Source organism: Arabidopsis thaliana, chromosome 4, assembly GCF_000001735.4.
Source record: "Arabidopsis thaliana chromosome 4, partial sequence".
Taxonomy (NCBI): domain Eukaryota; kingdom Viridiplantae; phylum Streptophyta; class Magnoliopsida; order Brassicales; family Brassicaceae; genus Arabidopsis; species Arabidopsis thaliana.
Window position 1 is genome coordinate 2183252 of NC_003075.7, and position 27894 is coordinate 2211145.

General features: G+C 38.0%; 2 protein-coding genes, 4 long non-coding RNA genes, 2 other non-coding genes and 6 pseudogenes across 15 annotated transcripts; 8 read left to right on the plus strand and 6 right to left on the minus strand.

Annotated features, from left to right (window-relative positions):
• Positions 1-807: 807 nt before the first annotated feature.
• Positions 808-1149, minus strand: AT4G04408 (annotated as a pseudogene). Its single transcript has one exon.
• On the plus strand, positions 884-1378 carry MIR841b. Its single transcript, NR_141827.1, has one exon. It is a non-coding gene; the product is annotated as a microRNA ath-MIR841b precursor (primary transcript).
• Positions 1169-1466, plus strand: AT4G04409 (annotated as a pseudogene). Of its 2 annotated transcripts, none has more exons than one of them (1): positions 1169-1466. The 2 variants fall into 2 exon arrangements; another variant differs by having other exon boundaries at positions 1169-1189.
• Positions 1467-2590: 1124 nt separating this feature from the next.
• Positions 2591-3739, plus strand: AT4G04845. Its single transcript, NR_144067.1, has one exon. It is a non-coding gene; the product is annotated as an uncharacterized misc_RNA (transcript).
• AT4G04855 lies at positions 3583-3822 on the minus strand. The gene has a single exon (NR_141828.1). It is a non-coding gene; the product is annotated as an other RNA (long non-coding RNA).
• Positions 3823-4854: 1032 nt separating this feature from the next.
• AT4G04865 lies at positions 4855-5394 on the minus strand. The gene has a single exon (NR_141829.1). It is a non-coding gene; the product is annotated as an other RNA (long non-coding RNA).
• Positions 5395-6263: 869 nt separating this feature from the next.
• Positions 6264-10512, plus strand: AT4G04410 (annotated as a pseudogene; the record flags this gene model as incomplete). Its single annotated transcript has 1 exon — positions 6264-10512.
• Positions 10513-10908: 396 nt separating this feature from the next.
• AT4G04415 (uncharacterized protein) lies at positions 10909-12244 on the plus strand (the record flags this gene model as incomplete). Its single annotated transcript, NM_001340481.1, has 7 exons — positions 10909-10917; positions 11065-11124; positions 11354-11409; positions 11512-11573; positions 11775-11866; positions 12052-12127; positions 12162-12244. The coding sequence occupies exons 2-7, from the start codon at positions 11104-11106 to the stop codon at positions 12242-12244; spliced, it is 390 nt and encodes a 129-aa protein (NP_001328991.1). The 5' UTR covers positions 10909-10917; positions 11065-11103.
• AT4G04875 lies at positions 11334-11564 on the minus strand. The gene has a single exon (NR_141830.1). It is a non-coding gene; the product is annotated as an other RNA (long non-coding RNA).
• A 2154-nt stretch (positions 12245-14398) lies between the features above and the next one.
• On the plus strand, positions 14399-14899 carry AT4G04895. Its single transcript, NR_141831.1, has one exon. It is a non-coding gene; the product is annotated as an other RNA (long non-coding RNA).
• A 2200-nt stretch (positions 14900-17099) lies between these two features.
• Positions 17100-20126, minus strand: AT4G04420 (annotated as a pseudogene; the record flags this gene model as incomplete). The annotated part of the gene is made up of 1 exon: positions 17100-20126.
• Positions 20127-20172: 46 nt separating this feature from the next.
• Positions 20173-21111, plus strand: AT4G04423 (uncharacterized protein; the record flags this gene model as incomplete). Its single annotated transcript, NM_148226.2, has 3 exons — positions 20173-20273; positions 20522-20625; positions 20748-21111. 3 exons carry the CDS (start codon positions 20173-20175, stop codon positions 21011-21013), a joined length of 471 nt encoding a protein of 156 aa, NP_680592.1. The 3' UTR covers positions 21014-21111.
• Positions 21112-23157: 2046 nt separating this feature from the next.
• On the plus strand, positions 23158-25247 carry AT4G04426 (annotated as a pseudogene; the record flags this gene model as incomplete). Its single annotated transcript has 1 exon — positions 23158-25247.
• A 277-nt stretch (positions 25248-25524) lies between these two features.
• On the minus strand, positions 25525-27612 carry AT4G04430 (annotated as a pseudogene; the record flags this gene model as incomplete). The annotated part of the gene is made up of 1 exon: positions 25525-27612.
• Positions 27613-27894: the final 282 nt, after the last annotated feature.

A 27894-nucleotide genomic window follows, 5' to 3' on the forward strand; every position in this document is an offset into this window, starting at 1 on the left:
TACTATGTCCTAAACTTTTTACTCAAACATAATTACACTTAGTACTCATTTATCTTTGACACAATTGAGACATCTCACCATTTTATGTGTTTTGTTGACATCTATATATTAATTTATCATAACAAAACAAAAGGAAACGGACAAAATGTTAACAAAATACACCAAAAAAAACATTTTTGAATAGGTTCCTAATTTTTTTTAAAACCCATTTTATTAATAATGTGATTTATGTATATAATTTTTGGAAAGTATTATAAAATTTTCTAATTTCTATTTTAAATATATTAACAAAATTAAATTTGATACATGTCGATATCTCCTCAAAGTACTTGACTCGTGTCGTAATCACGTGAGTTAGTAACTTTGAAAATCCTACTTTTATATAATAAGATATTTTAACTCATCAATCAAAATTTCATACAACTTTAGGCCTATACGCCATATATATAACAATGAAACTTCAACTAAACCACCGAGTTACTACAATTTGACATATTAGTAAGCATCAATGACGAGATTTTAGTCAGTCATGAATATGAAGATGGTCCATTGCTTGTGCATGCATGGTTGAGTGTTTTAAGGAGCCACATGGATTGCATATCATTGTGAATTGTTTAGCACCAGAACTCTAGGAGCAAAAGACTTCTCCTATCGTCTACGAGATGAGACGTAAAAATTTTACGTCTCAAGACTTAACACTTAAACTACTTATCCGATCCAAAACTAGAGTAACTGAAACACCATAAGCTACTTAACTAGCATATCACATCATATTAGTTGACTTAAGAAACAAATTACTCCTTGGTTGTTTTGTTGATGAGACTAGTGGATGTGAGGGATCACACCTCCTCCAACAATTGTTCCTTTGATGAGTGTGTCAAGCTCCTCATCTCCTCTAACCGCCAACTGCAAATGCCTTGGAGTTATCCTCTTCACTTTCAAATCCTTGTTAGTGTTTTCGGCCAACTGAAGAACCTCAGTAGTTAGGCATTCAAGGATTGAAGTCGTGTAGACAACATCAGTCGCACCAACAGTACCATGTGCAGAAACTCTGGTCTTAAGTTGCTTGTGAATACGAGCCACTGGAAACTGAAAGAAACAAAGAAACAATATCAGTATAAAATTTCATCAAATTAGACTACAAAAAATGAAATTTCTTTGTTTATTTCAATTTCTAGTGGGTCGTATTCACATACAACTCAAGACTAGAGTATCTACAACATGGTCTACTTGGTGCTATTGTTGTTGACTACACGCCTTCAATCCTAAAGTGCCTAATTTCATAGGTTATTGAGTTACTTAGAAACACAAGCAATGATAAGAAAATGAAGAGGATTACTCCAATGCATTGATAGTTGGTGATCGCAGGAGATAAGGATCTTGATCCATTCATCAAAGGAACAATTGGTGGATAAAGAGTAGTCTCTCACATCCACATGTCTCTCATCAACAAAACCACGAAGAAGTGTTTTGTTTATTTAGTCAAATGATATGATGATGTTATTTTCTAGTTAAGTAGCTTATTGTGTTTGTGTTTTTTTTTTTCTAATACAAGATCCAAAAACCCTAAAAATATCCTAAAACAGAATTACTCCATGGAAAAGGAATGTAGTTTCGGTATGTGCTACTGGAACTTCAACTAAACCAGCGACCCATTACAATACAAAGCCATTATTGACACTCATGTTTCATGTATTGTCATTCTGGTGAAACATGAATGTTTAAGCATTAGTTAAGATATTTTAGTCATTCGTGAATATGAAGATGGTCCATTAGTTATGCGAATCCATAGTTTATTGTTTCAAGGAGCCACATAGATTGTAAAGTCATTGTGAACTGTTAGCACCCTACTTTTATGAGCAAAAGACTTCTCTTATCATACCACCTCTCCCTCCACCACAATCATCCGAACATTTTCAAAAGCACTCATCCTCGTCGACACATCTTTTAGTATATTCGTGTTGCACTCCATGAAACATAAAATGAGACCGTTTCAAAAACATTTACCGTGTAAAATCATGTCAGTTGTTAATATCAAGAATGTGTATGCTACTTTAAGGAAGAGGCTTTCTAGATTTGGAAAATTCTTGAGTAGATTTGGAAGTGATTCCCTTCTATACATGGCAAAATAGTTAATTGCATCAAGTTGTTGAATATCGGTATTGTTTCACTTCAGTCATTAAGTACGTGAAATAAAAACCAAGTTAACTATATCATCACTAACTAATTGTCAATTGTAAACTTTAACAAAAAAGATGTGACTGACCTTAAAGTGTCACAGAGACAAGTAAATGATCTTAACATTGCATATTCTCATGAGAAAGGTTTTCAAACTATTCATGTCTTTGGGTTCAAAATAAATTCTTCTTCACATGTTACATGTATGAACATATCAAGTGTCATTTGAAGTCTGAGACTAGCTTCAACAAGCGAATCAAAACTCGCTTGTTGATACTTATCAGTCTTAATATCGAAGTATTCTAGGTTGACCATATTTGAGTTATCAAATGACAGTGGCAATTAGGCTAATGAGAATGTGTCACTGTCATTTGATAATCCAAATATGGTATACATAGAATATTTTGATAGTATGGGTGATGAGTATCAACAAGCAAGTTTTGATTCGCTTGTTGAATTTAGTCTCGAACTTCGAACGACACATGATCATATCATACATGTAACATGTTAAGAACAACTTACTTTGAAACTCAAAGACAAAAATATTTTGAAAAACCTTCTCATGGGAATATGGAATGTTAATATCCTTTACTTGTCTTGTGACAATCTTAAGGTCGGTCCCATCTTTTTGACAAAAGTTAACAACTGAAAATTATTTAGTTATGATATAGCTAACTCGGTTTTAATTTCAGGTGTTTAATGACTGTAGTGAAACAATATATGTATTCAACAACCTGATGTTGTTAACTATTGTATCGTGTGTAGAGTGGAAATCTACCATATCTATTCAAGAATTATCCAATCTAGAAACTCTCGTCTTTAAAGTAGCATACACATTATTCAGATTAACAATTGATATGCTTTTACACATAAATAAATTTTGAAATAGTCTATTTTTCTGCATAACGAATATACGTACTAAACAATGTGCAACGAGGATAGGTGTTTATGCAAACGTGAGGGGAGGGGGGGGGAAGGAAATACTGTTTGGTGAAATTTCTTATGATGATGAAGACATAGAGAAGCAGGTGAAACACTTTCTAAAGACAAAGTCGAATCTTGAACAAAGGATATTGTGCTATGATACACCAACTGATAAGATGTTACTATTAGAAGTTACTTTTATTCGCTTATGAATTTTAAATTCATTCTTAAACTCATGAAAAGCCTTTTTTAGTCTGGATGACACAAGTGTTTTTAGGAGAAACAAACGTTTTGTAAAACTTCAAACGTGGAAAATGAAAGAAATGTGGAAAATCATCTCATTTTCAGATTAAATGACAAAAGCTTTCATGTATGTGAAGTCAAGTAATCAAGTTGTGAATGTAAATTAATGTTAAAGATCACTACATATATAAAACATAAAGCTCTAAAGTGGAAAACTCTAGTATGAACTTGTTAAATATTGGATAAAATGGGGATAACCAATTTTGTCAAAATATGTGTGGAAGTTGTGTAACAAAGGTCATATTAATTAATTGTTGCTATACAAGATGAAAGGTCTCTTTGTTTTAAAATTTGTGTATCTATTGGAAGTAATACTGTTTGGTGAAATTTCTTATGATGACGAAGACATAGAGAAGCAGGTGAAACACTTTCTAAAGACAAAGTCGAATCTTGAACAAAGGATATTGTGCTATGATGCACCAACTGATAAGATGTTACCATTAGAAGTTACTTTTATTCGCCTATGAATTTTAAATTCATTCTTAAACTCATGAAAAGCCTTTTTTAGTCTGGATGACACAAGTGTTTTTAGGAGAAACAAACGTTTTGTAAAACTTCAAACGTGGAAAATGAAACAAATGTGGAAAATCATCTCATTTTCAGATTAAATGACAAAAGCTTTCATGTCTGTGAAGTCAAGTAATCAAGTTGTGAATGTAAATTAGTGTTACAGATCACTACATTTATAAAACATAAAGCTCTAAAGTGGAAAACTCTAGTATGAACTTGTTAAATATTGGGTAAAATGGGGATAACCAATTTTGTCAAAATGTGTGTGGAAGTGGTGTAACAAAGGTCATATTAATTAATTTTTGCTATACAAGATGAAAGGTCTCTTTGTGTTAAAATTTGTGTATCTATTGGAAGTAATTTTACAAAGTCAATTTATATTTTTCTATTTAGAAATGACAATAGATTAAGTGGGAGACTGAAAGGCCACTTAATGAAAGAAGTGGAAAAGTTTGAAAGTGGTGAAACTTAGTTTAGTAAAATAAATACAAAAGTGGAAGAGTTACTTAAAAGAAGTGCAAACCCATATTCTAAAATAACAAATATGAATAAACTACTTTGTTATATGTTTTTTTCTAAGCGTGGCTGAAACTCTCTTAAACAAGGTTCGAAACTTGCTATCCACGACACACAATCTTTTTCAAATGACACTAAATTACATCAATGACTATATTTTCAACACTATATTTGATTTTCGTGTTGCTATTTTTTGGTAATGCTATATTTATTACTCAACAAAGATAATATCTACAAAAGCTCTTTGAACTGAAAACACAAAGACAAAGTAAGAGCGAAGAATAAACCTTGAGTGTGCTCGAACCAAAACTGAAGAATATCTTGCAGCCAGACTCATCTTGGAATGAAACAAGGTAAACTCATGTTTGTCGCTCTGAATGGAAATTGAATTTAAAGAAAGAAGCAAGCTTCACGTTTTTTTTTGGGATCATGAAAAGCTTTAGGCGAGATCTTGTAATTACGAGAGAGGGAAGTTGACAAAGAGCTTGTGGTGAAAAACGACTTCTGCCTGAACTGTTTGATAATCCGGCTCTGAGATCAGAGGATGAGAGTAACGATTGTATTTATTGCCACCATGAACTAGAAAACCTTTGTTGCATATTGGTGTTTGTTTTTGTGAGAGAAACTGTTGGATGACACATCACTATACTAAGAAAGTCTTGTTAAATTCATCGAAGATGTGAAGAGATGAGCGTCATTGGTCTCATGTTGAAGCTGTTTGATGGGTTGATCTGAAACTTGGGTTCCATCGTCGAAAATGCAGTAGCATTAACTGGAGTTACCTCTGGTTCTATTGTTGGGGAGGAATGGCCATGAGAGTTCTGCTGCGATTGACCTGAAGCAATTTTCAGCTTGTTATATGTCACTTGCTTGATTTGATGCTGCGATTAGAGGACTGATGTCATGTTTGGGAGGAAGTTTGATGCAACTCTGAATCTAGTAGCTCAGGGGAAGAAGGTTTCAGGTTTCAAAAACAGTTTTATGTTTTGATGTTGATTCTTCCTTCTTCGTTTTGTTTGGCTACAGAACTCTGATTTTGCTTCTAAAAGATGTTCTGGAAACTTGAAAGCAAGATCATTCCAATGACATAGAGATCATCTTCTGGTTCCTTATGGTATGATAGGAATTCGTCCTCAAAATTGGCTGCTCGCAGGTTATGTTATTCTGGATCTGTCATGGGAAATTAGCCATAAGTTTCAAACCATAAACCCAAATCGTGATCCGTCTTCTCCTGTAGCTTCGTATATCTGATGTTGGGCTTGCAAGCAATATTTCAGAATTATCTTGGTTGGTTTGTATTAGTCAAGTAACACACATGGATCATGGGCTTAGAGTTAACAAGAAGAAGAGAAGTTGATGAGCCCATTAACCCCTTCTAGAAGTGCGATTAGAGCCGTTAGAAGGGAGAAGAGAGGAGAGTCACGGGTAGGCTAAGGTTTCATCTTAGCCATGGTCAAGTCACTATCACTCTAGAGAAAAGTCGTCTACTCTCTCTTCATGTCTCTTTCATTTTGTTTTGTTTGTTGTAAAGGGAACCCTAGTGTCTCCCTATATAAAAGTCTTGTTCCCTACATTGTAACCAATCTAATCTAAGTAATATCTTCACTTCCTATTCTTGGCTCTTCTCTCCTCTATAAACTTCATACTTCTCCATACTTCTCATACTCTTTTCCGCATATTCTAACATGGTATCAGAGCATGTTCTTCGATTCTTAACATGCTAAATCTCTTCTACTTACTCTAATCTACTTACTCTCTACATTCTTCTTAAATCTACACTTTCCTCTTCAAGAAACACTCTATTACCCAACGGTTAAAAGAGTGTACACATCATGGAGAACCCAAAACCGGCGATAACGTCGGTGGTCTTGAAAGGAGAGAACTATCTACTATGGATGAGGACGACAAAAACGGTGTTATGTGGCCGAGGGCTTTGGAGCCATGTTGAAACCAAACATGTTCAGTTTAAGGCTACCAAAGAAGACGGCGACGAAGGGTTCAAGAGGGAAGAAGAAGAAGCTGAGATCGAGAAAGAAGCCAAGTGGTTTCAAGAAGACCAAAACGTTCTCGCTATTCTTCAACATTCTCTTGAGAGCTCCATTCTTGAGGCTTACTCTTATTGTGAAACGGCACGCGAGCTATGGGAGACACTCGAGAACGTGTATGGGAATGTGTCAAACTTGACTCGAGTCTTTGAAGTCAAGAAGGCCATTAACAACCTTAGCCAAGTAGACTTGGAGTTCACTAAACACTTCGGAAAGTTTAGGTCACTATGGGCTGAACTTGAGATGCTTCGACCAAGTACCGTGGATCCGGCCATTCTTAACGAGAGAAAGGAACAAGAGAAAGTATTCGGCCTTCTTCTTACACTCAATCCCGCCTTCAACGATCTCATCAAACATCTTCTTCGAGCCGACAAGCTTCCTTCACTTGAAAATGTTTGTTCTCAAGTACAAAAGGAACAAGGATCTCTCGGGTTGTTTAGTGGTAAGGGCGAACTTATCACGGCTCACAAAGGGATCTACAAAGGTGAAGAAAGGAAGGTATGGGTGTGTGATCATTGCAAGAAGAAGGGACACATGAAAGACAAATGTTGGATTCTTCATCCCCACCTAAAACCGGCTAAGTTCAAAGCAAACATATCTCAAGAAGTTGCAAGTGACCAAGGAGAAGTGGTGAGGAAGTCAGATTTGGAGTCTCTCATAAGATCCATCGCCTCTCTAAAAGAATCTGGTACCTCTTTCTTGACCTATGAACCAAATAAAATGCTAAAGGAATCCGGTACATCTTTCTTTACTTCCGAACCAAGTAAAACTCTTGTTATAGATTCGGGCGCATCTCACCATATGATCAACAATCCTAGTCTAATCGATAATATAAAACCGGCGTTAGGCAATGTAGTTATAGCAAATGGAGATAAAGTACCGGTAAAAGAAATAGGAGAGTTAAACTTATTTGATAAGAAATCTAAAGCTCTATATATGCCTAGCTTTACTTCAAATCTTTTATCGGTTAAGAGAGCTACTAATGATTTGAATTGCTATACAATATTTGGTCCTAATAGTGTACATTTTCAGGATATTAAGACCGGAAGGGTACTTGGAAAGGAGATGCTAAAGGAGATCTTTATGTGTTTGAGAAAACCCCATTGAGTGATTTTACTTCAGTTTCGCTTAACTCATGTTTAGCTAGTATTCTTAATGTTGTGTGGCATGCTAGATTAGGCCACCCTCATGCTCGTGCATTTGAATTAATGTTGCCAAATGTTTCTTTTGATAACTCTACTTGTGAGTCTTGTATTCTTGGTAAACATTGCAAATCTATCTTTCCAAAGTCTTTGACTATTTATGAGAATTGTTTTGACTTGGTTCACTCGGATGTTTGGACTTCTCCTTGCATGTCTAGGGATAATAAGAAGTACTTTGTGACTTTTATTGATGAGAAATCGAAATATACATGGATCACATTGTTACCATCTAAAGATTGTGTGATGGATGCCTTTATAAATTTCCAAAACTATGTCACTAATTACTTCAATGCTAAAATTAAGGTACTTAGATCCGACAATGGTGGAGAGTATACAAGTCACAAATTCAAAGAGTACCTTGCAAAACACGGCATCATTCATCAAACGAGTTGTCCTTACACACCTCAACAAAATGGAGTGGCGGAGAGGAAGAATCGACACCTCATGGAGGTAGAAAGGTCAATGATGTTTCATACGAATGTCACCAAGAAGTTTTGGGGAGATGCGGTGATGACGGCTTGTTATCTTATCAATAGAACACCCACCAAAGTTCTACAAGATGTTTCTACATTTGAGGTACTAAACAAAACGAAACCTTCTCTTGATCACTTACGGGTTTTCGGGTGTGTTTGTTTTGTTTTAGTATCCGGTGATCAAAGAAACAAGTTGGATACAAAGAGCACTAGATGCATGTTCATTGGATACTCTAGAACTCAAAAGGGTTACAAGTGCTACGATCCCATTAATCAACGTATGTGTCTTGGGATGTGAAGTTCTTTGAAGAAAAAGGTTATTACGAGAAGAAAGATTGGAATAGCTTGGCAGATCTCTCTACACCCTCAACGGATCGTGCTACAAGTTTACAGTTTCTTCTTGACCATCTTGGAGTTACTCCATCAAGTGAAAGAGAAACCAAGACAAGAGACTTGATAGAAGAACCGATTACTATTGATCAAGAAAATGAACAAGAGGAGGCCTCCAACCTACAACAAGATGGAGAGATTAATGGAATCCAAATACATGATGATATGGATACTCAAAATGAAGATGGAGGTGTTCAAGAGATAACCGATCACCATACCACCACTATTCAGCCGGATCCTACTCCACAAGCTTCTCCAACTTTAAGACGAAGTACTCGGATTAAGAGAAAAATCTTCTCGCTTGTATTACAACAATAAGGCGGTAGCTCACCCTATACAAGCAGTGTGTTCTCTTGCCCTCTTACCACAAGATCACCAAGCTTTTATAGGAAAGATAGAAGCAAACTTTGTTCTGCAAACCTATGAAGAAGCTAAGGAGAGTGAAGAATGGATAAATGCGGTGGCGGATGAAACCGGAGCTATGATTCGTAATCATACTTGGGATGAAGAAGACTTGCCTCCGGGGAAGAGAGCCGTGAGCTCCAAATGGGTCTTCACGATCAAGTACTTGAGTAATGGTGAGATAGAGAGACATAAAGCTCGCTTGGTAGCATGCGGGTTCACTCAAACTTATGGTCGTGACTATACTGAAACCTTTGCACCCGTCGCCAAGCTTCACACGGTGAGAGTTGTTCTCTCTCTTGCTACTAATCTCTCGTGGGACTTATGGCAAATGGACGTCAAGAACGCCTTTCTTCAAGGAGAGCTAGAAGAAGAAGTGTATATGACTCCACCACCGGGACTAGAAGATTCCATTGCTCCGGGTAAAGTTTTGCGACTTCGGAAGGCAATTTATGGCTTGAAACAATCTCCTAGAGCTTGGTACCATAATTTAAGTACCACACTAAAGGGAAAAGGGTTCAAGAAATCCGAAGCCGATCACACTCTCTTCACACTTCAATCCGATCAAGGTATTATTGTTGCTCTCATCTATGTTGATAATATTATCATCTCCGGAGACAACAAAGAAGGTATCCATGACACCAAACTCTTTCTTAAATCTACATTTGATATAAAAGACCTTGGTGAACTAAAGTATTTCTTAGGGATTGAAGTATGTCGCTCTCCCGAGGGCTTATTTCTTTCACAAAGAAAATACACTCTTGATCTTTTGAATGAGACAGGAAAACTTGGTTCTAAACCGGCTAAGACACCTCTTGTTGATGGCTATACGGTCAAGCGAACCGGGGGGGGAAGAAGAAGAAGAATGCACCACTTGATCCGTTAGATGAACCATATGAAGATTTTGCTCAATACCGAATACTAGTTGGTAAGCTCATTTATTTGACCATTACACGACCCGATCTTTGTTTTGCAGTAAATCAAGTGAGTCAACACATGCATTCTCCCACCAAATATCATTGGAACATGTTGGAAAGGATTCTACGATACATTAAAGGGAGTCCGGGTCAAGGGATATGGATGGGGAAGAATGATAGTACCTAGATAGTCGGGTATTGTGATGCGGATTATGGTGGAGACACCACCGATAGGAAGTCAACAATGGGCTATTGCACATTCATTGGAGAAAACTTAGTCACTTGGAAGACAAAGAAGCAAAAGATCGTTTCTTGCTCAAGCGCGGAATCGGAGTACCGGGCGATGAGGAAACTAACGAATGAACTCACGTGGCTCAAGGCACTTCTCAAGGACTTTGGAATTGAATCATCAAGCCCGATCACTATGCATTGTGATAATCAAGCGGCAATACACATTGCTACCAACTCAGTTTTCCATGAAAGAACCAAACATATTGAGGTGGATTGCCACAAGGTACGGGAGAAGATAGAAGAAGGAATGATTCTACCGTGTTATACGGACACCAAAGACAACTTGGCGGACATCTTTACAAAGGGGGCAAGTCTCAAAGTTTGTGAACACATCTACAACAAACTTGGACTTGTTGATCTTACACGTCCTTGATGATCTTCCCTAATCCATGGTCATTACACTCTTTTTCCCTTAACATAGTTTTCTCCCATGTGGTTTTTCTATGTTAAGGTTTTTAATGAGGTAATGTATCATGGGTTCCAAGCTTAACCCATTCATCATAGGCTAAGCTTGAGGGGGAGTATTAGTCAAGTAACACACATGGATCATGGGCTTAGAGTTAACAAGAAGAAGAGAAGTTGATGAGCCCATTAACCCCTTCTAGAAGTGCGATTAGAGCCGTTAGAAGGGAGAAGAGAGGAGAGTCACGGGTAGGCTAAGGTTTCATCTTAGCCATGGTCAAGTCACTATCACTCTAGAGAAAAGTCGTCTACTCTCTCTTCATGTCTCTTTCATTTTGTTTTGTTTGTTGTAAAGGGAACCCTAGTGTCTCCCTATATAAAAGTCTTGTTCCCTACATTGTAACCAATCTAATCTAAGTAATATCTTCACTTCCTATTCTTGGCTCTTCTCTCCTCTATAAACTTCATACTTCTCCATACTTCTCATACTCTTTTCCGCATATTCTAACAGTTTGCTGCTTCGTTTGTTCTCTGCATCGAAACAGACTCGATGAAGCTGCTGTTTGGTGAAGTGTTTTTTGTCTGACATTGTCACTTTCGTTTGACTTGGCTATAGAACTATGTTTTGAGAATTTCAAGAGTTTTTGGAATCTTGGAAATGAGATCTCTCCAAGAATATAAATATCTTCTTCTGGTTCATTGTGGTTTCATAGGAATCTGCTCTCAAAGTTGGCTGTTTGCACAGAGTTTTATTCCGGATGTGTGTTGACATTTTGCCATAACTTTTGAACCAGCTGCAGATGCTTCAGAACAAGAGTTTTGTGTTCGTGGAGAAGCTTCAGTGCAACTTGATGAAGTCTATACTAGCTCAAAGAAGAAAAAACATGGATTAGTGGTTGTTCTTAAACAATTTCTTTGGAGTTGAAGTATGAACAACATGTCGAATTTTGTTAAGTAGGATTGTGGCTGGTTTTGATTCACGGCGGGTAATGAAGCTGTCAAGGAAGAGGGGAGAAGAAGGTTGGACTCTTGTGTGCTTATGACTAGCTGAAGAAAACTGAGATGTTTCGGAAAATACTGCAACTGGAGAGTGATTAAGTCAAGATTATGAATATCAAAGTCAAAGACATGTTGAAGATTCAAAATTGAGAGGTTTGAAGTCTTGATTTTTCCGCTGCAAATTACAAGGTACTTGTGATATTCATGTCTGATGTTTTTAAGGAAGTGTCTCTATGAGCATAAGAAACTTAGCATGTTGTGATCAATCTGAGGTAACATTCCAGAGTGGTGTAACTCCGGTTCAGTTCTGTAAGGTTAGCTGAAGTGACATCTGCAAGGAGATGTTGGTCGGGATCAATCTGAGGTAAAAATATTCAAAGTTGAGTAACTCCGGTTAAGTATTAGCCCAGGAAGCTGAAGTGTCTTATGCTACGTAAAGGCTGTGTCAAGATGTTGTTGTGGCTAAAGGATGGTTCACACAAAAGTAGAAGATTAATAGAAGGAAGTGGCACTTGAAGCTGTTTTTAGAACTTGTGTGATTGGGAGTGACTGCATGATGAAACATGACATTGGAAGTGACTTAAGATTTCTAAACGAATTCATTGGTAGACAGTCCTGTACGCGCAACTGCTGAGAAAAAGTCAAGAGGGAAAAGCAAAGGAGAATTCTACGTGATGATTCACTCTAGATGAGAAGTTTGTCGGCGTCAGCCTAAATTTTGAATACATCGTGTTAAGTTTCTGTTGCAACTACAAAGATTCAGTGTAGGTTACATTTTCCACTTCAAAAAATTACTGTCATGTGCGTACGGCAGGCTCAGATCCTGTTCCTATTGGCGACAGCGGTACCTTTTTGAAAATGGAACAACTACTAAGCTTGAGGTTATATGGCTCGTGACAAGGAAACGTTTTTTGGATTCACACAAGAGAATGAAAGCGATCTCCTCACAAGGGTAAAAGAGAAAGGCAGCAAGTATGACATTAAAGAAAGTTGTTAAAACAGAAGAATGTCACTGGATTAGTTGGTGTAAAATTATCTAGTAAGGCTCTGTTTAAACATGATGGTTGGAATTGTGTCAAGGTGGTTTGGTACCTTGATAAAGTACCCTTTGGTTCAAGTTTACTGCAAATAATTCAAGAAGCAGTCTGTTCAAAGAGAAAGACTGAAGGTATGTAGTTTTGTGACTTTTCTTGTGCTATAACAGAGTTATTTATGGGAGAGAGAAATTGTTTACAAGACGACCAAACAGAAATTGTCTGCAAGCATGCCAAGTTTTTTTTTAACCAAGGAGAATGATTCAAAGAGAGTAATAACCCTCAGTTTTAGATGGGGAATATTGCAGATGGCTTGATTTGTACAAGAGAAGTTATTTTAGATAACAGTTAGCTTGGTGCTTGAGCTAACTAAGAAGCTTAGTGAAGTTATGATTTTGAGAACAAGCTGCATTTGGAGACAGCGACTAGGTGTGTTCCAGCTTGCTTGAGTTTGTTACATGATCATATCTCTTGGATTAATTCTGGAAAAGAAGGCTTGCAGTGTCAGTTATGGTTGTGGGCGTAGAAATTTTGGTTGTGCGTTTTGGTAAAGAATCTGATTCTCTGATTAGGATTGATAGAAGAATTTCATGATAATAAGATCATTTTGATGGTTGTATCAGCAAGGAAGTATCTATTCAAGATTGTGTGTTCCTAAGAAGAGAAAAGCAGGTTTGAGTTGAAGCTTATTTTCTGCAGACTGTTTAAACAAGAAATCCTGGATAACATGAAAGGTTTTAGATGCAAGAAAACATGGGCTTATGTTTTCAAGATGGATTCTTCTGACAGTGTCTATGTATTCCGAGTAGAACGCTAGCAAGTAGTCAAGTAGCTATCACTTATGTCGGTCGCTTTGTGAAGTTAGAGGTGTTTTGTGGTCTTTCACATATTTTTAAGCTCCATCAAGGGGAGATACTGATGGATACTGGTTTTGTATGAGTGAGATGTAAAACTCAGTTCACAAGCATCCAAGCAGGGATAAGAATGTGATGCAATGGTGCAGGGGTAGTGTTTTTTGCCGTGTTGTTGCATATATGGACGTTTCGGTTGATGGAGCTTGGTTGGTTTACTCTAAACTGATGCATATTTGGTTTGAGAATTGATATCTATGTTGGATTATTTTATTGGGCCAACTCTTGAAGATTATGTGACAAAGACGTAAAGATCTGATGGGCGTTGTTGTTTTTGGTTGTCATAACGCTGAAGAAAAAGACGTAAACACGGTTATTCAGATTGTGAAGTATCCTCTAACAGGTATGATTAAGGTCATTCTGGACTAAGTGTTTTAACAGTGTTTTCTCACTCAAGCAGGGGGAGATTGAGAAGGTTCAGCGAACAGATTGTAAGCACAATGATATAGGATTCATGGAGAGCTTTATATCTTGATTATTGAGTGGTATGCGTGCTTTACATGGAGAGCTTGAGTTGTAAAACTCAGTTAAAAACGGAGAGATTGAAAGTGCAGATATTGTTGGGACAGTATTGAAGTACAACCGATGAGATCGAGAGTAAGTCGTTCGTGACGTAACGTAGAAGCAAAAAGGCCATGTGGTTCATGGGCCTTTATTCAAGTTAAGCCCAATTGCTTGTAGAGACTTGAAGCGTGGCTTAAGTCGTCTAGGGTTTTTGGCACTTGATATATAAACTAAGAGATAGCAACATGAAGAGTTGCACGTCTAGGGTTTATTAAGAGATGCACACTTGTGTGTGGCGTCGTCCCACCAAATACAGATGATGATCTTTTGGTGGTATTCCTTTGGAATCTGCAGCCGTTAGAGAAGACGGTGATGCACCGGCTGCCGGGTGGTAGTCAAGACATGTGTGGCTTGATACTGTTTCCAAAGTCCATCTAGAAAAGAGTGGTAGGCAATAGTTATGCTGTAATATCATATGCAATTGTATTTGCAATCTTGTTCTAATGGAATTGTTTCTGGACTAGGTCCCGGAGATGTAGGTTGTTACCGAACCCCGTTAACAAATCTCTGCGTGTCTTTACTTTATGCTTCTTACACTCATTACACGCTAATATCGTACAAACACATAGACCTAGCACACACATAGTAACTATACCTCCATCCGCCAATCCTTTTCCGCCACGTCCTCCGATGGTGAAGGTGAAACTCCACCACCTTCACCCACCACTCCTCTACCAGCTTCACCCAACACTCCTCCACCAGCTTCACCCACCACTCCTCAGCCACAGCCTGAGCCTCTTGTTCCTTCCCCTGAAGTTCCACCAGAGCCCCCAACCAATGAAGACAACGAACGTACTTCTGTGATCTTCACTTTCCGTGGTGAATTCCTCGGTCGATGGGAGCAAAGGTCAGTGAAATTCCGGATGAACCAAGAATCGTATTCCCCAAACTCAGAACCACTGAGTATCACTTTATTAGAAATCTGATTAAGAAGTTTACAACTACCTTAATTGGTTTTACACAAGATCTAAACTACTTTAGCTTGTCACCAGAGATTTCCCTAAACACACAAGAGCAGATCACAAGAACACACTCTTTGATCTCTCTAGAATTCCAATCAGACTAAACCTTAGTCTCTAATAATAAAAAGCGTTGCACTAGCTTTTCACTCACAATCACGGCCAAGTCTAACAAGAACCTTAGCACCTCTATTTATACTATCGAGGTCTTTGGTCTTCTAGGTTAGCCTTCGAGATCTTGGATCACTCCAAATCTTCGCGTGAATATCTCCTCTCCAAACTGAACTCATCCTGTTGTGATCTCCACGTCATTCGTTCATTTGGCGGCATATCCACGTCAGCATCAATTACTTGATCTTCACTTTAGTCTTCTGAAACAGCTTCCAGCTTGTTCCAGCAATCAGCACTCCTTCTGGTTTGTCCTGACAGAGGGTGCACTAACAATCTCCCCCTTTTTGATACAATTTGTCAATTCAAGCAATCCTGCAAGAAACCCCTCAAAGAAAACTCACAAGCACACATCAAGGCATAGAGATAATAAGCAGCGGAAATAAACAATAGAGGGTCTCATCATAGATTGCATAAACAAGTTTTTAAGGTTCAAAATACATCATCCAGTACTTAGAAACAAAAACCTACTAAAACCAAAAGGACATGATTAACAAACACAGCTTAAAAACTCCTCCTTAATCCTAAACTCCCCCACAACTAGATCTAGCTTTCTTCGTTATCAACATCTAGAGAGTTTACAAATGAATTAGAGTTCTCAGGGACTAGTTCATAATCTCCCCCTGCTTGCATGACATAATTGATCAAAAACTCTATCTAGACACTCTACCAATTAAACCAGACACTGAGTACAGGACAAGGACACCATACCTTCCATACGTGTCGTTATTGTCGTCAACAAAGTAGAGACATATCTCAAATCTACAGGTAAGGATGTGCGAAACACATACTCTAGATTAAACATCTTTCGCATACGCCGGGCATTGCTGCGTGTTCTCCCATCGCTAGGGTTTCGGCGTGAGAGCTCAATTTTCTGGGTTTTCTCACTTGTTTCATTCGATAGATCCCTTTATGCAAACCATAGAAACTCAAAACCAAAAATCAGTGCTAACCGGATTTTGGTCCGGTCAAATCTCATAAAACACAATAACCACCATAAAACAAAATCGAACAACCCAATTAGCTTATAGAATTGAACTAAGTACCACTGAAAATTAACTCATTTTTCTGAAGCCATCTTGATATACACAGAACAAGTCCCCATTAGTATCAGCACAGTAATAACCATCTCTCCCTCATACTGAGGTCCAGAACTGTCCCAGAGGTGATTGTACAATACTAAGCTCATTGTAACTTGATTCAAAAAAATTTAGAACATAATCTGCTGACACAACACAAAAGAGACTGTTGATTCTCCAAGAGTAGTCTTCACAACGTCATATCTCAGAGTGTTAGCGAGTCCTTTTAACAAGGAGTGTGACAGACTGTGCAGCAACATTCAGGCTATTGATGAATTACCAGTCTGATCTTTTGTATTCAGAACTTATTGTTGTTTCTTACTGCTCCTTTCTACAGAGAGACGAGATGTCAGCGAGAGAACTTGTTTTTCCACCCCCCTTATTTTTTTTTATTTTTTTATTTCTCTTGTCTTGTTGCAGAGTGTAATGATGCTCTTTATTACTTGTTCTCTCAATATTTTTGTTTGACATCCCTTCTCTCCAAAGTGTAGGTGAACAAGATTTCTCCTTTGTTCCCATCGGGTTAGTGACAAGATTTCTCCTTTGTCCCCCGTGTCTTAGATAAGCTCATGCTTCATCTTATGAAATGAAATGCTTCTTTTCTGCCCCTTTCTGCATTTCATCCCTTCCTTAATGCTCTACACACTGTGTCTGTCACACACTTTACTGACTTTGCATCTCCGAACCATGTAGGGTAGCTCTTTCTCTTGGTGAACTTTTTACAGCAGAAGATTTGAAAACCGGTTATGACACTTTGTAAAATAGATATGAAAACTTGCTTCTCACTGTACAACCAACCCTGTTTCAGCATAAACACTCATCAAGAAGATAGTTAGACTTCACCAATACCTAGGGACTTTAGCAAGTTCACAAACATGTTCAAGTCCAAAGGCTTAGTGAAAATATCAGCAAGTTGAATTTCAGTAGGCACATGTTCTACGGTAATTTGTTTTTCTTCAACTAATTCTCTAACAAAATGATGTCTTATAGCTATGTGTTTAGTGATTGAGTGTTGTACCGGATTCTTAGATATGGCAATAGCACTTTCATTATCACATTTAACAAGTAAAGGGTCAGAAAAAGACATACCGTAATCCAAACCCATGTGTTTCATCCAAAGAATTTTAGTACTGCAGCTGCAGAGGTTGGTAGTGCTCATAGGAGTTTCAACTGGATTGCTGGAACACATATCGAAGCGTTTCACCAGGTTCTGAGCATAGGTGCTTTGCGAGATAGCAATCCCTTCATTAATCTGATTGATTTGCAACCCCCGAAAGTACTTAAGTTCGCCTACCATACTCAACCTGAACTCAGTTGTCATTGTCTTCACAAACGCTTTGACCAACTTGTCGAATGTGCCTCCAATCCTCACATAAACATGATTTATCACATAACATGCTGTACTGATAGCCTCTGTCCAGAATTTTTCAGGAACTCCATGTCCATGAATCATGGCTCTGGCCATCTCTTGAAAAGTCTGATTCTTTCTCTCAACAACACCTACAACTCTCTTGTGTTGGACTCTAATCTGTTTACCTTGATTGTAGGCATCATACACAATTTTCTCTATGTGTTTCAGCTCTTGTACTCCTCTAACCATTTCTTTGCTCACTATTTCTGACATGCTCCTCGCATTCATGTGACCAAGACGTTGATGCCATACCACTGGATCCTCCTTTTCAGCTCTAAGACACTCTTTAGGTTCTTCCCACATGTAGCAATTGTTCCCAGTTCTAACTCCAGTGAGAGTGTTTTGGTTCTTCTCGTTTGTAGCCCAGCATTTTACACTATTGAAACTCACAGTCAGCCCTTCATCACATAGCTGACTCACACTAATCAGATTTGCAGTAAGCCCTTCGACAAAGTACACATTTGTAAGCTGAGGCTTTTCTGCTTTAGTCAAATCACCTTTTCCCTTGATTTTTCTTTTATCCCCACCTCCAAAAGTAACTTTACTTTCCTTGACAGAGGTGTAATTTTCAAGATTGGATTGACTTCCTACCATATGTCTGGATGCTCCACTGTCAAAATACCATGGTTTCTTTATTCCTTCTTCAATCGAGGTGTATGCTACATGACAATAGAGATCCTCCCTTCTGACATACATCTTGGAGGTTCTTCCTTGATATGGATATAGTTTTCCTTGTCTCTTCAGCTTATTCAACCTAGCAGCATACCTGTAGCAATATCTCTGAATATGACCATGTCTTCCACAGTAGTAACATTCGTAACCTGTCACAGTTCTCCGGGATTGATAGTGATCGTGATTCTGGTACACGCGTCTTGCTGGAACAGCATCATAGTTGCTTCGAAAACCTGTTTGACTTTTTGTTGGAGCAGCAGCTTCGCTTCGTACAAAATTCGTCTTTGTACCTGATCCAGCACCATTGTATCCTAAACCAAAATTTGATTTTCCCACTCTTCCAGCAGCAAGTATACTATCCAAATCTTTTGTTCCACTGTTCAGCATGTGGATGTTCTTGCGAGTGTCACTAAGCTCTTGAGAAAGTTCTCTGTTTTTCTCTTCAGCCACACTGCATTTCTGAATCAGCTCAGAGTTCTTCTGATTTGCAGCAGTTAACTCTCCTTTCAGCTTTTCTGTTAGTTCTTGAACTTTTAGCTTCTCTTCCAGCCAGGCAACTTTCTCTTTACTCAGCATCAACCAGCTGTCATACAGTTTCCTGAACTCTTCATTGATGTTAACGTCCTTTTCGATGTCAGAATCCTCATCAGCTGAGTTGTCCTCATCCTCACCATCTGCTTCACTATCTGAACTTTCATCTTTTTCTTCAATGATTCCTACAAAAGACACGAAACCTTTTATATAATCTTCCGAGTCTCCATCATTTGAGTCACTTTCACTTTCAGAACTGCAGGATTTATCAGGCTTAGACTTTGATCCAACACAGTCGAACTTAGTGTGTCCAAGACCATTACACTCAGAGCACTTGAGATCTTTTCTCTTTAAGGAGGGACATTCAGCTTTAATATGTCCGTATCCTTGACATTCATGACATTGAATCTCATCCCTTTTTGAACTTCGGTCTCGATATCTATCAGTTCCCTGATTTCTTCCGAATCCTTTCTTCTCAACTCTCCTCATTGCTCTACTGAAGTCTTTTGCCATCATGCTCATTGTATCCTTCAATTCCTGTATCTCATTCTTCTTTGCCGATGCTGCTAAAGCAAGTCCTTTGGAGTAACCTCCCTTTCCGGAAGTGATTTCTAATTCATATGCTTGGAGCATTCCCACTACTTCTTCAAAATCGATTGAGTCAGTGTCCAACGACGTTCCCATGGCCGTTCTCTTACTTTCAAACCTTGATGGGAGACACCTCAACAGTTTCTTGACCAGTTTCTTATCTTTGTATTTCTTTCCTAGATTGTGTGCTTCACTCGCTATGGCACTGATTTTCCCACTGAACTCCTCAATGTTCTCTGTTTCTTCCATACTGAGATTTTCAAACTGAGATGCTAACATGTCGATTCTGGATCTTTTGACACTACTTGTCCCTTCATATGCTTTAGCAAGTTTATCCCATGCTTCTTTAGCTGATTCACAGTTTTGAATCCGCTTGAATTGATTTTGATTCACGAAGTTGAATATCAAAGACAGTGCCCTTGAATTAGCTTTGGCCTTTGCCTCTTCTGCATCATTCCATTGATCTTTAGTTTTTAGCACATCTTCTCCATCTTCTCCCTTGATGACCGGAGCCTTCCACCCAATGCTCGTAGCAATCCAAGCTTCCTTTCCTAGACCACGTATGAGAGCTCTCATCTTCACTTTCCAGTGTCCATAATTTCCTTTTTCCAACATGATTGTTTTACCGACCGCAACGAACTCTTTGGGGTAGTCCATCCTCTCCGTAGGATCTGCACCTGTTGTTAAGTACAACTTTGTTCAGATGCCCGCTCTGATACCAAATGAAATTCCGGATGAACCAAGAATCGTATTCCCCAAACTCAGAACCACTGAGTATCACTTTATTAGAAATCTGATTAAGAAGTTTACAACTACCTTAATTGGTTTTACACAAGATCTAAACTACTTTAGCTTGTCACCTGAGATTTTCCTAAACACACAAGAGCAGATCACAAGAACACACTCTTTGATCTCTCTAGAATTCCAATCAGACTAAACCTTAGTCTCTAATAATGAAAAGCGTTGCCCTAGCTTTTCACTCACAATCACGGCCAAGCCTAACAAGAACCTTAGCACCTCTATTTATACTATCGAGGTCTTTGGTCTTCTAGGTTAGCCTTCGAGATCTTGGATCACTCCAAATCTTCGCGTGAATATCTCCTCTCCAAACTGAACTCATCCTGTTGTGATCTCCACGTCATTCGTTCATTTGGCGGTATATCCACGTGAGCATCAATTACTTGATCTTCACTTTAGTCTTCTGAAACAGCTTCCAGCTTGTTCCAGCAATCAGCACTCCTTCTGGTTTGTCCTGACAGAGGGTGCACTAACAGTCAGTGCCAGAGAGGGAGTACTTCTCAGATGATGACATTATTGATGGAGATGATGAGGGGGTGATAACAACTGATGATGATGACAGTGACACTGATCGTCACTGGGAAGATTGGGAAGAATATCAACTCATTGAGGACATGAAGAAACAGCAAGTCAATGACTCAGACACAAGTTCATCGTCCGATGAGGATGATGTTAAAAGTGGCAAAGAAAAGCTTGGAGAGCAAGCAACAAGGTCATTGTCGACACTAGGAGTTCTCGGTTCTTAATTATCTTCCTTTTTTTTCATCAGTTTAAGCAAGCAAGTTTCTGTTAATTTCCTCTAAAGCTTCCATAGAAGCTATCAAGATGTTTCTTTTAATTTCCCCTAAAGCTTCCATAGAAGCTACTCATGTTCTTAGTTAAATGTACAATGAGAGAACGTCGACTTGACCGATCTATATATAAACCATATTTATGAAGTGTTCTTTGTTTATGTTATCATTTTGCCTATGTTTTTTCATAGACGTACATAATTAGTGTTCTAATTAATGAGATCTAAAGTCAAATATGAAAAATTAATTCCATCTGTAAAATTCTAAATATGAAAGACATGTTCTAACAAAGCACGTTTATAATTTTTCTTTCTTATAATTTCTCTTTTTTTTTACAATGATTATATATGCTAATTAGCCTTCAACTTTACTAGAACATTAATGTCAAGTATAAAGAGAACAACATTATAGAAAAATTACTTTTTCTTTAACAAAAAAAAACATTATAGTAAAATAAATAATTGTGATGACTAGTTAAAACTAAAAGAAAAGAAAAATTACAGAGTGAAAAACTGTATGGCCTTCTTAATCTTATTACTAACTTCAAGCTCAAGTAACAATGTTAATGGAAAGCCCTTGTATACATCCCACCAAATAGTCTTTGTAAGGAACAATGTTAATTGTTTTTTTTTTGGCAAAAATAACAATGTTAATTGGAAGTTCTATCTTTTTGTACACAAATGTGTCCTACGTTATATGAGTAATAAATAGCAGAATCTGCATGGTTTCATGGAGAGAGAGAACGAATTGACTCTTAATGGGTGGATCCTAGCTATAAGTTAACTTTGAAAAGTTTTTCGGTTTTGTGACTTTGGTTTTGCGTTTTTGGTCATTAGTCACACCACTCACCACTACTCACTTCACTAGCCTCGTACACATTTAAACATGGATATTAAAATTCGAATGCATGCATGCATGATCCACATTCAGTGGTGTATTTTGTAAAATTTGTTTTTGACTTCTCTTAATTTATGCATACAGACTAAAAATATTTTCGTGACCGACTTTCGTTTTAAACGATCTTAAACTTTTTTTTTTCAAATTCACAACCTCGATAAAAAAAAAAAAACCGAAATCGCTTTGAATACAAAACCTTAAAAAAAGAAATTAATTATGCCATTCCAACACAAGTTTACAATTTTTTATATTCTGCAATTTCATGTCCTCAATCCGTGATGTTGTTAATCTAACACAAATTTCTAATATTATATTTAAAAAAATTGGGACATGATTCAATAAAACTAGTTTTGCTGTTTAAAATCTTCATATGTAATTAACAGAAATCGAATATCATGTCAAAAAAAATTCCAACAAAAATAGTAGAGTATAGGCCATTTATTTAGTTTCTATAATCCCATGAAATCTCCTCAAGATCTAACCTCAGATATATCAACTATGAAAAATATGGATGACTGAATATCTTCTTTTTAAGAAAAAAAAAAACCATGTAATAATATCTATGTATATTAAAACCAGTAGATGAAATGATGAACTACATGTCTAATCCAATGACTTAGGGTCTCGCTGGTTTAAACGTAACAATCATACTAACTTTTGTTTTAAAGTGTTGTTGTTTATGGTTATGATTCAATTTTAGTGGTTTGGTTGGTTTGGTTGGTTTAATCAAGCTAATGGAATTGGACCAGGCGGTTATCTTTGATTTTGGGATTGTTGAATAAACCGAAAGATGATGACTCAGAGAGAAGCCACTAACTGCAGTGGAGGGTTTTCAGTTTTATTGAGATAAGGTTTTAACCAACTCAAGTTTGTTTCAACGTAATTATCACATTCATCTTTCTTCTGTTATTCTTGTATCTAGAGAGAGAGAGATTCCGCCATTGTTGTAAGCTCAAATTTGAGCATAACTCTTCCTTTGATCTAGTGAATTTGCCGGATTGATTCGGCTCCGGACGTAGGTTAGATCACACCGATCTAGCTGAACCGAGTTAACAAATCGAGTCTTGTGTTCTTCTTCTTTACTTGTTCGATAGTGTTCTTGAGCTGAGTTTTGTGAGAGTTGAGAGATTGTTACAAAGCTTGTGAGGTTTAATCGAGGATCGAATCTATAACAAGTGGTATCAGAGCCAAGGCTATTGGCAGATCTTCCGATGACGACAACGACACGAGTAGAGATTAAAACGTTTAATGGCGATAGAGATTTTTCTCTATGGAAGATTCGAATCGAAGCACAGCTTGGTTATTGGGGTTGATGAATACACTGACAGATCCATCTCTAACAAAGATTGTTCCAATCGCAAAGATTGAAGGAAATAAACCAGAAACTGATGATGAATCTTCTCAGACTAAAGAAGTTCCGGATCCAATCAAAATGGAAAAATCTCAGCAAGCTAAGAACATCATCATAAACCATATCACTGATGTTGTTCTTCTTAAAGTCCAGCATTGTGTTTCAGCTGCTGAGATGTGGACGACGCTTAACAAGCTTTACATGGAGACTCTATTCTTTTAAGATGCTTGAAACTTTGAGCATTGATCAGAACGTGGATGAATTCTTGAGGATTGTAGCTGAACTTGGAAGTTTGCAGATTGTAGTTGATTGTAGTTGCAGAAGAAGTCTAAGCAATCTTGATCTTGAATTCATTGTCTGTGAGTTACATACAATTGAAACACACAATGAAGTATGGAAATAAGACCCTATGTGTGCAGGATGTTGTTTCTTCAGCCATGTCTTTAGAACGAGAACTTGTTGAAGCAAAAGAGTCTAATAAAGGTGCTTCAACAGTGTTGTATACTGCTGAAAGAGGAAGATCTCAGTTCAGGAATCAGCAGCAGCAGAATTCCAAAGGTAAAAGCAGAAGCAGGTCTAACTCTAAATCAAAGCTCACATGTTGTATCTATAAAAAAGGAGGGTCATGTTAAGAAGGATTGTTTTGCGAGAAAGAGAAAGATGGAAGGTCAAGAACAAGGAGAAGCAGGGGTTATAATTAAAAGTCTTGAATTCTCAGAGGCTTTGAATGTTGGCGAAAAGCTGGTTAAGGACATGTGTGTACTAGACTCTGCATGTACATCCCACATGATTGCTCGAAGAGATTGGTTCTGTAGTTTTGATGAAACAAAGAAGACCACGATTTTACTTGGAGATGATCACTCTGTGGAAGCAAGAGGTCAGGGATCTATCAGAGTTAACACTCACGGTGGATCCATAAAGACACTTAACAGTGTCAAGTATGTACCAGAACTTAGAAGAAATCTAATCTCAACAGGAACGTTAGATAAACTTGGTGTTAGTCATGAAGGTGGGAAAGGCAGAGTGAGATACTTCAAGAATGATGTCACTGCTCTATGTGGAAGTTTAAAGAATGGATTGTACGTTCTGGAAGGTGACACAGTGATTGAAGAGAGCTGTGTTGCAGAGAAAGAAACAGGAAACACAACACTTTGGCATAGCAGGCTTGGACATTTAAGCCTAAACAACATGAAAATATTGTCTGGGAAAGGTCTTCTGGATAAGAAAGATGTTAAGGAACTGAGCTTCTATGAGCACTATATTATGGGAAAGTCAAAGAAGCTAAGTTTCAATGTGGGGAGATATGATACTGAAGATGTTTTAGGATACATTCATGAAGACCTTTGGGGTTCTTCAAATGTCACACCCTCACTCTCGGGAAAACAATATTTATGTCAATAATTGATGACAAAACTCATAAGGTCTGGATATTGTTTCTGAAAACAAAAGATGAGACATTCCAGAGGTTTTGTGAGTGGAAAGGAATTGTTGAAAATCAGATTGGAAAGAAAGTCAAAGTCCTAAGAACAAATAATGGACTAGAGTTCTGCAACAATAAGTTTGATGAGTTCTGTAAAGTTCAGGGTATTAAAAGGCATAGAACATGCACTTACACACCACAACAAAATGGTGTTGCTGAACGAATGAACCGTACAATCATGGAAAATGTAAGATGCTTGCTTGATGAATCAGGTCTGGATGAAGAGTTTTGGGTTGAACACTACAAGAAAACAGTCGATTTGCGAGGGAAGAATTACTCGCTAATCCCTCGCAAACAGCTAAACGCAAGATATTTGCGAGGAAAACGAGTTCCTCGCAAATGGTTATATGTCGCAATTCCCTCGCAAATTTTTCGAGAAACTGTTTTCCTCGCAAATCACACGCAATTGTTGACTAGTACTTCCCTCGTAATTACTTCAACGGATTTGCGATTCTTTTTTACCGCCTAGCAAATCTCTAGCAGAATTTGCGATGGATTTGCAAGTGTTCTGCAACGTTTTTCTGATATATTAAGACTTGATTAGTGTCTGATTAGCCACTAATTACCTAGTTAATTAGTTGTTAATTAGAGATGATTTTGTATGCAATTAAAAGCTGAAATTTCATAAACTTGTTCTAAATAGATAAATACACATTTGAAGCTGAAATTCAAAAATTTATGCTACATTGTTTCTTGTTCTAAAGAAAGAGATAACAAGGAAAAAGCAAGACAATGTTTTCAAAATACAGTTGATGGAGGAGAGGATCCTGTTGCAAGGTTAGCTAGGGCAGCAGCTGCTGTCTCCTCATTGGCCACCTGCGGTTCTGGAGCAGCAGACACAGGTGGTTCATTTGGGTTGGCCTGTCCTATCTGTGTCGAGGAACCATGTCGAAGAATTGCAGCCAAAGCAGGATCTTTTTCAGCAAGATAGTCAAACAGGATGTCGAAGCTATTGATCCTCTCAGCCTGAGATTGAATGCATGCTTCAGCGGCAGCCAGCTTCTAAGAAAGTATAACCGAATCATCACTAGGAAGCATTGGACCACTATGGGCTGAGGATGCTTCAAACTGCAGAGATCCAACCCCATAAATCCTTCCTTTCTTTCGCGGAGCAACCGGCAAAGATCACAAACACTCACAAGGACACAACAGAAAAACCATGAGAAACCAAGTTCAAAAGAATTCAGACACAAAGTATAATGAATAAGCTGCCAAGATTACGAGAACTTTATATCAAACACTAGAGACACAACACAAACATTTCAGACAAGTACACAACACAAACACTTCAGACAAGTACACTAAAGAATTCAGACAAGTACACAAGTACACAACATAACAGAATTCAGCTGCCAAGTACACAACATAATTCAGACAAGTACACAACAGAATTCAGACAAGTACACAACACAACAAGCTGCCAAGTACACAACATAATTCAGACAAGTACACAACAGAATTCAGACAAGTACACAACACAACAAGCTGCCAAGAAAAAGCACAGAAGATTTACCTCAGTAAAAATCTTGTTCTTGGAATGAACAGACAATCCACCTGATCCAGTGCTCTCCGGATTGTCCATTGAGCACATATGAGACTCTTCCTCTTCTATCCTAGATGTCACTTGCTTGTAAATCTCCTTTGACTTCCCATCGATGAAAGTTCCATCCGCTTTTCTGTGTGTCTCATCTAGCAGCTCAAGGAAATCAGGAGTTGTTTCTCCAGTCTTTTCACACTGAAACACAAAGAGATAAACAAGTTAGATTCATAAAATTGTAGTTTAAGTAATGGTAAGGAGAGAAGAATACTTATCTTACCCGTTTTCTTGCACGAGCTTTGTATGAGGTCTGGCCTGAACGATGTTTATAGATGTCTTTGCCATCCAGATCATGATATCTAGCATTTCTGCTGTTGTTACTCTTTTTCTCTGACTTTGGATCTTGCCAAAACTGTACTAGACCTTTCCACACATCAGGATCAATCCATTTTGGCTTGGCTTCATCACCCTTCTCCTTCCAATTTCCCTTCCACCTTGACACTTGATTAGACATCCTAGACTTTAGCTTTGCTTCAAACTCAACCCTTACTCTTTTGTTAATTGAACGGTCCCAGTTATATACTTGCTACAAAACAGACAAAGCAAACATCAGACTATGAAACCAAACAACAAAACAAGCATAAACATCAAAAGAGCACAGAACTTACTGCAAACGTTTCATACCATCGATCGATTGTAGCCTTTGATGTCTATGACCAATTGGCATGAGGTTCTTTGAAATCTCTTTCAAATATGCTGCGGATTGTTGCTGCAACTATAGAGTCATCGTCAAACCTACAACAACAGCAACAAAACACATAAGGATCTCTATGTCTTTATACTTCTAAGAAACTACAATGCTAAGTACAACCAACCTAAATCCAGAGACTTCTAAGGCAGGACCAAACTTCTAAGGCAGAACCAACCTAAATCCATAAACTTCTAAGGCAGAACTAACCAACTTACAAGACCTAATTCCAGAGACTATAAGCTTAACCTTACCAGAGAGTTCCCGGAGGATGCTTTGGGTCTAGCCTTGTCAAGCCAGCACAACCAGGACTATCGAGGAGCTCTTCCAGTGTCAGATTGTTGAGACGGTCAACTTGAACATCATAATGATTGACAGAAGGCTGAGTCGTTGGCGTTGGAGGCGATGGTGGAACGGTTGAACCTGAACGTGAACCTGAACCTTGAACCCCTGAGATATTCCCACCACTAACAGGAGAATTGACATGCAACGGGTCACGCTGCTGTTGTCTAACCCGTACAAAAGTATTATCCGACGGCATCTTGCACAAAAAACAAATCAAGAGTTAGATCTGGGAAAAAGAAGTAAGATCGGAGAAGAAGAATGAGTTAGATTTGAGAGAAGAACTTAGATCGGAGAAACAGAGGTTACCTTTGAGGCAAAACAGATCGAGTCGGAGAAGAAGAAACGCGGCGGTGTTTGAATACAGATCGAAGAAGAAGAGAGGCGGCGAAGAGAGTCTGCGTCGTAATCAGATCGGAGAAGAAGAGAGGCGGCGATGAGTATAACAGATTAGAGAAGAAGAAGAAGAGAGGCGGCGACG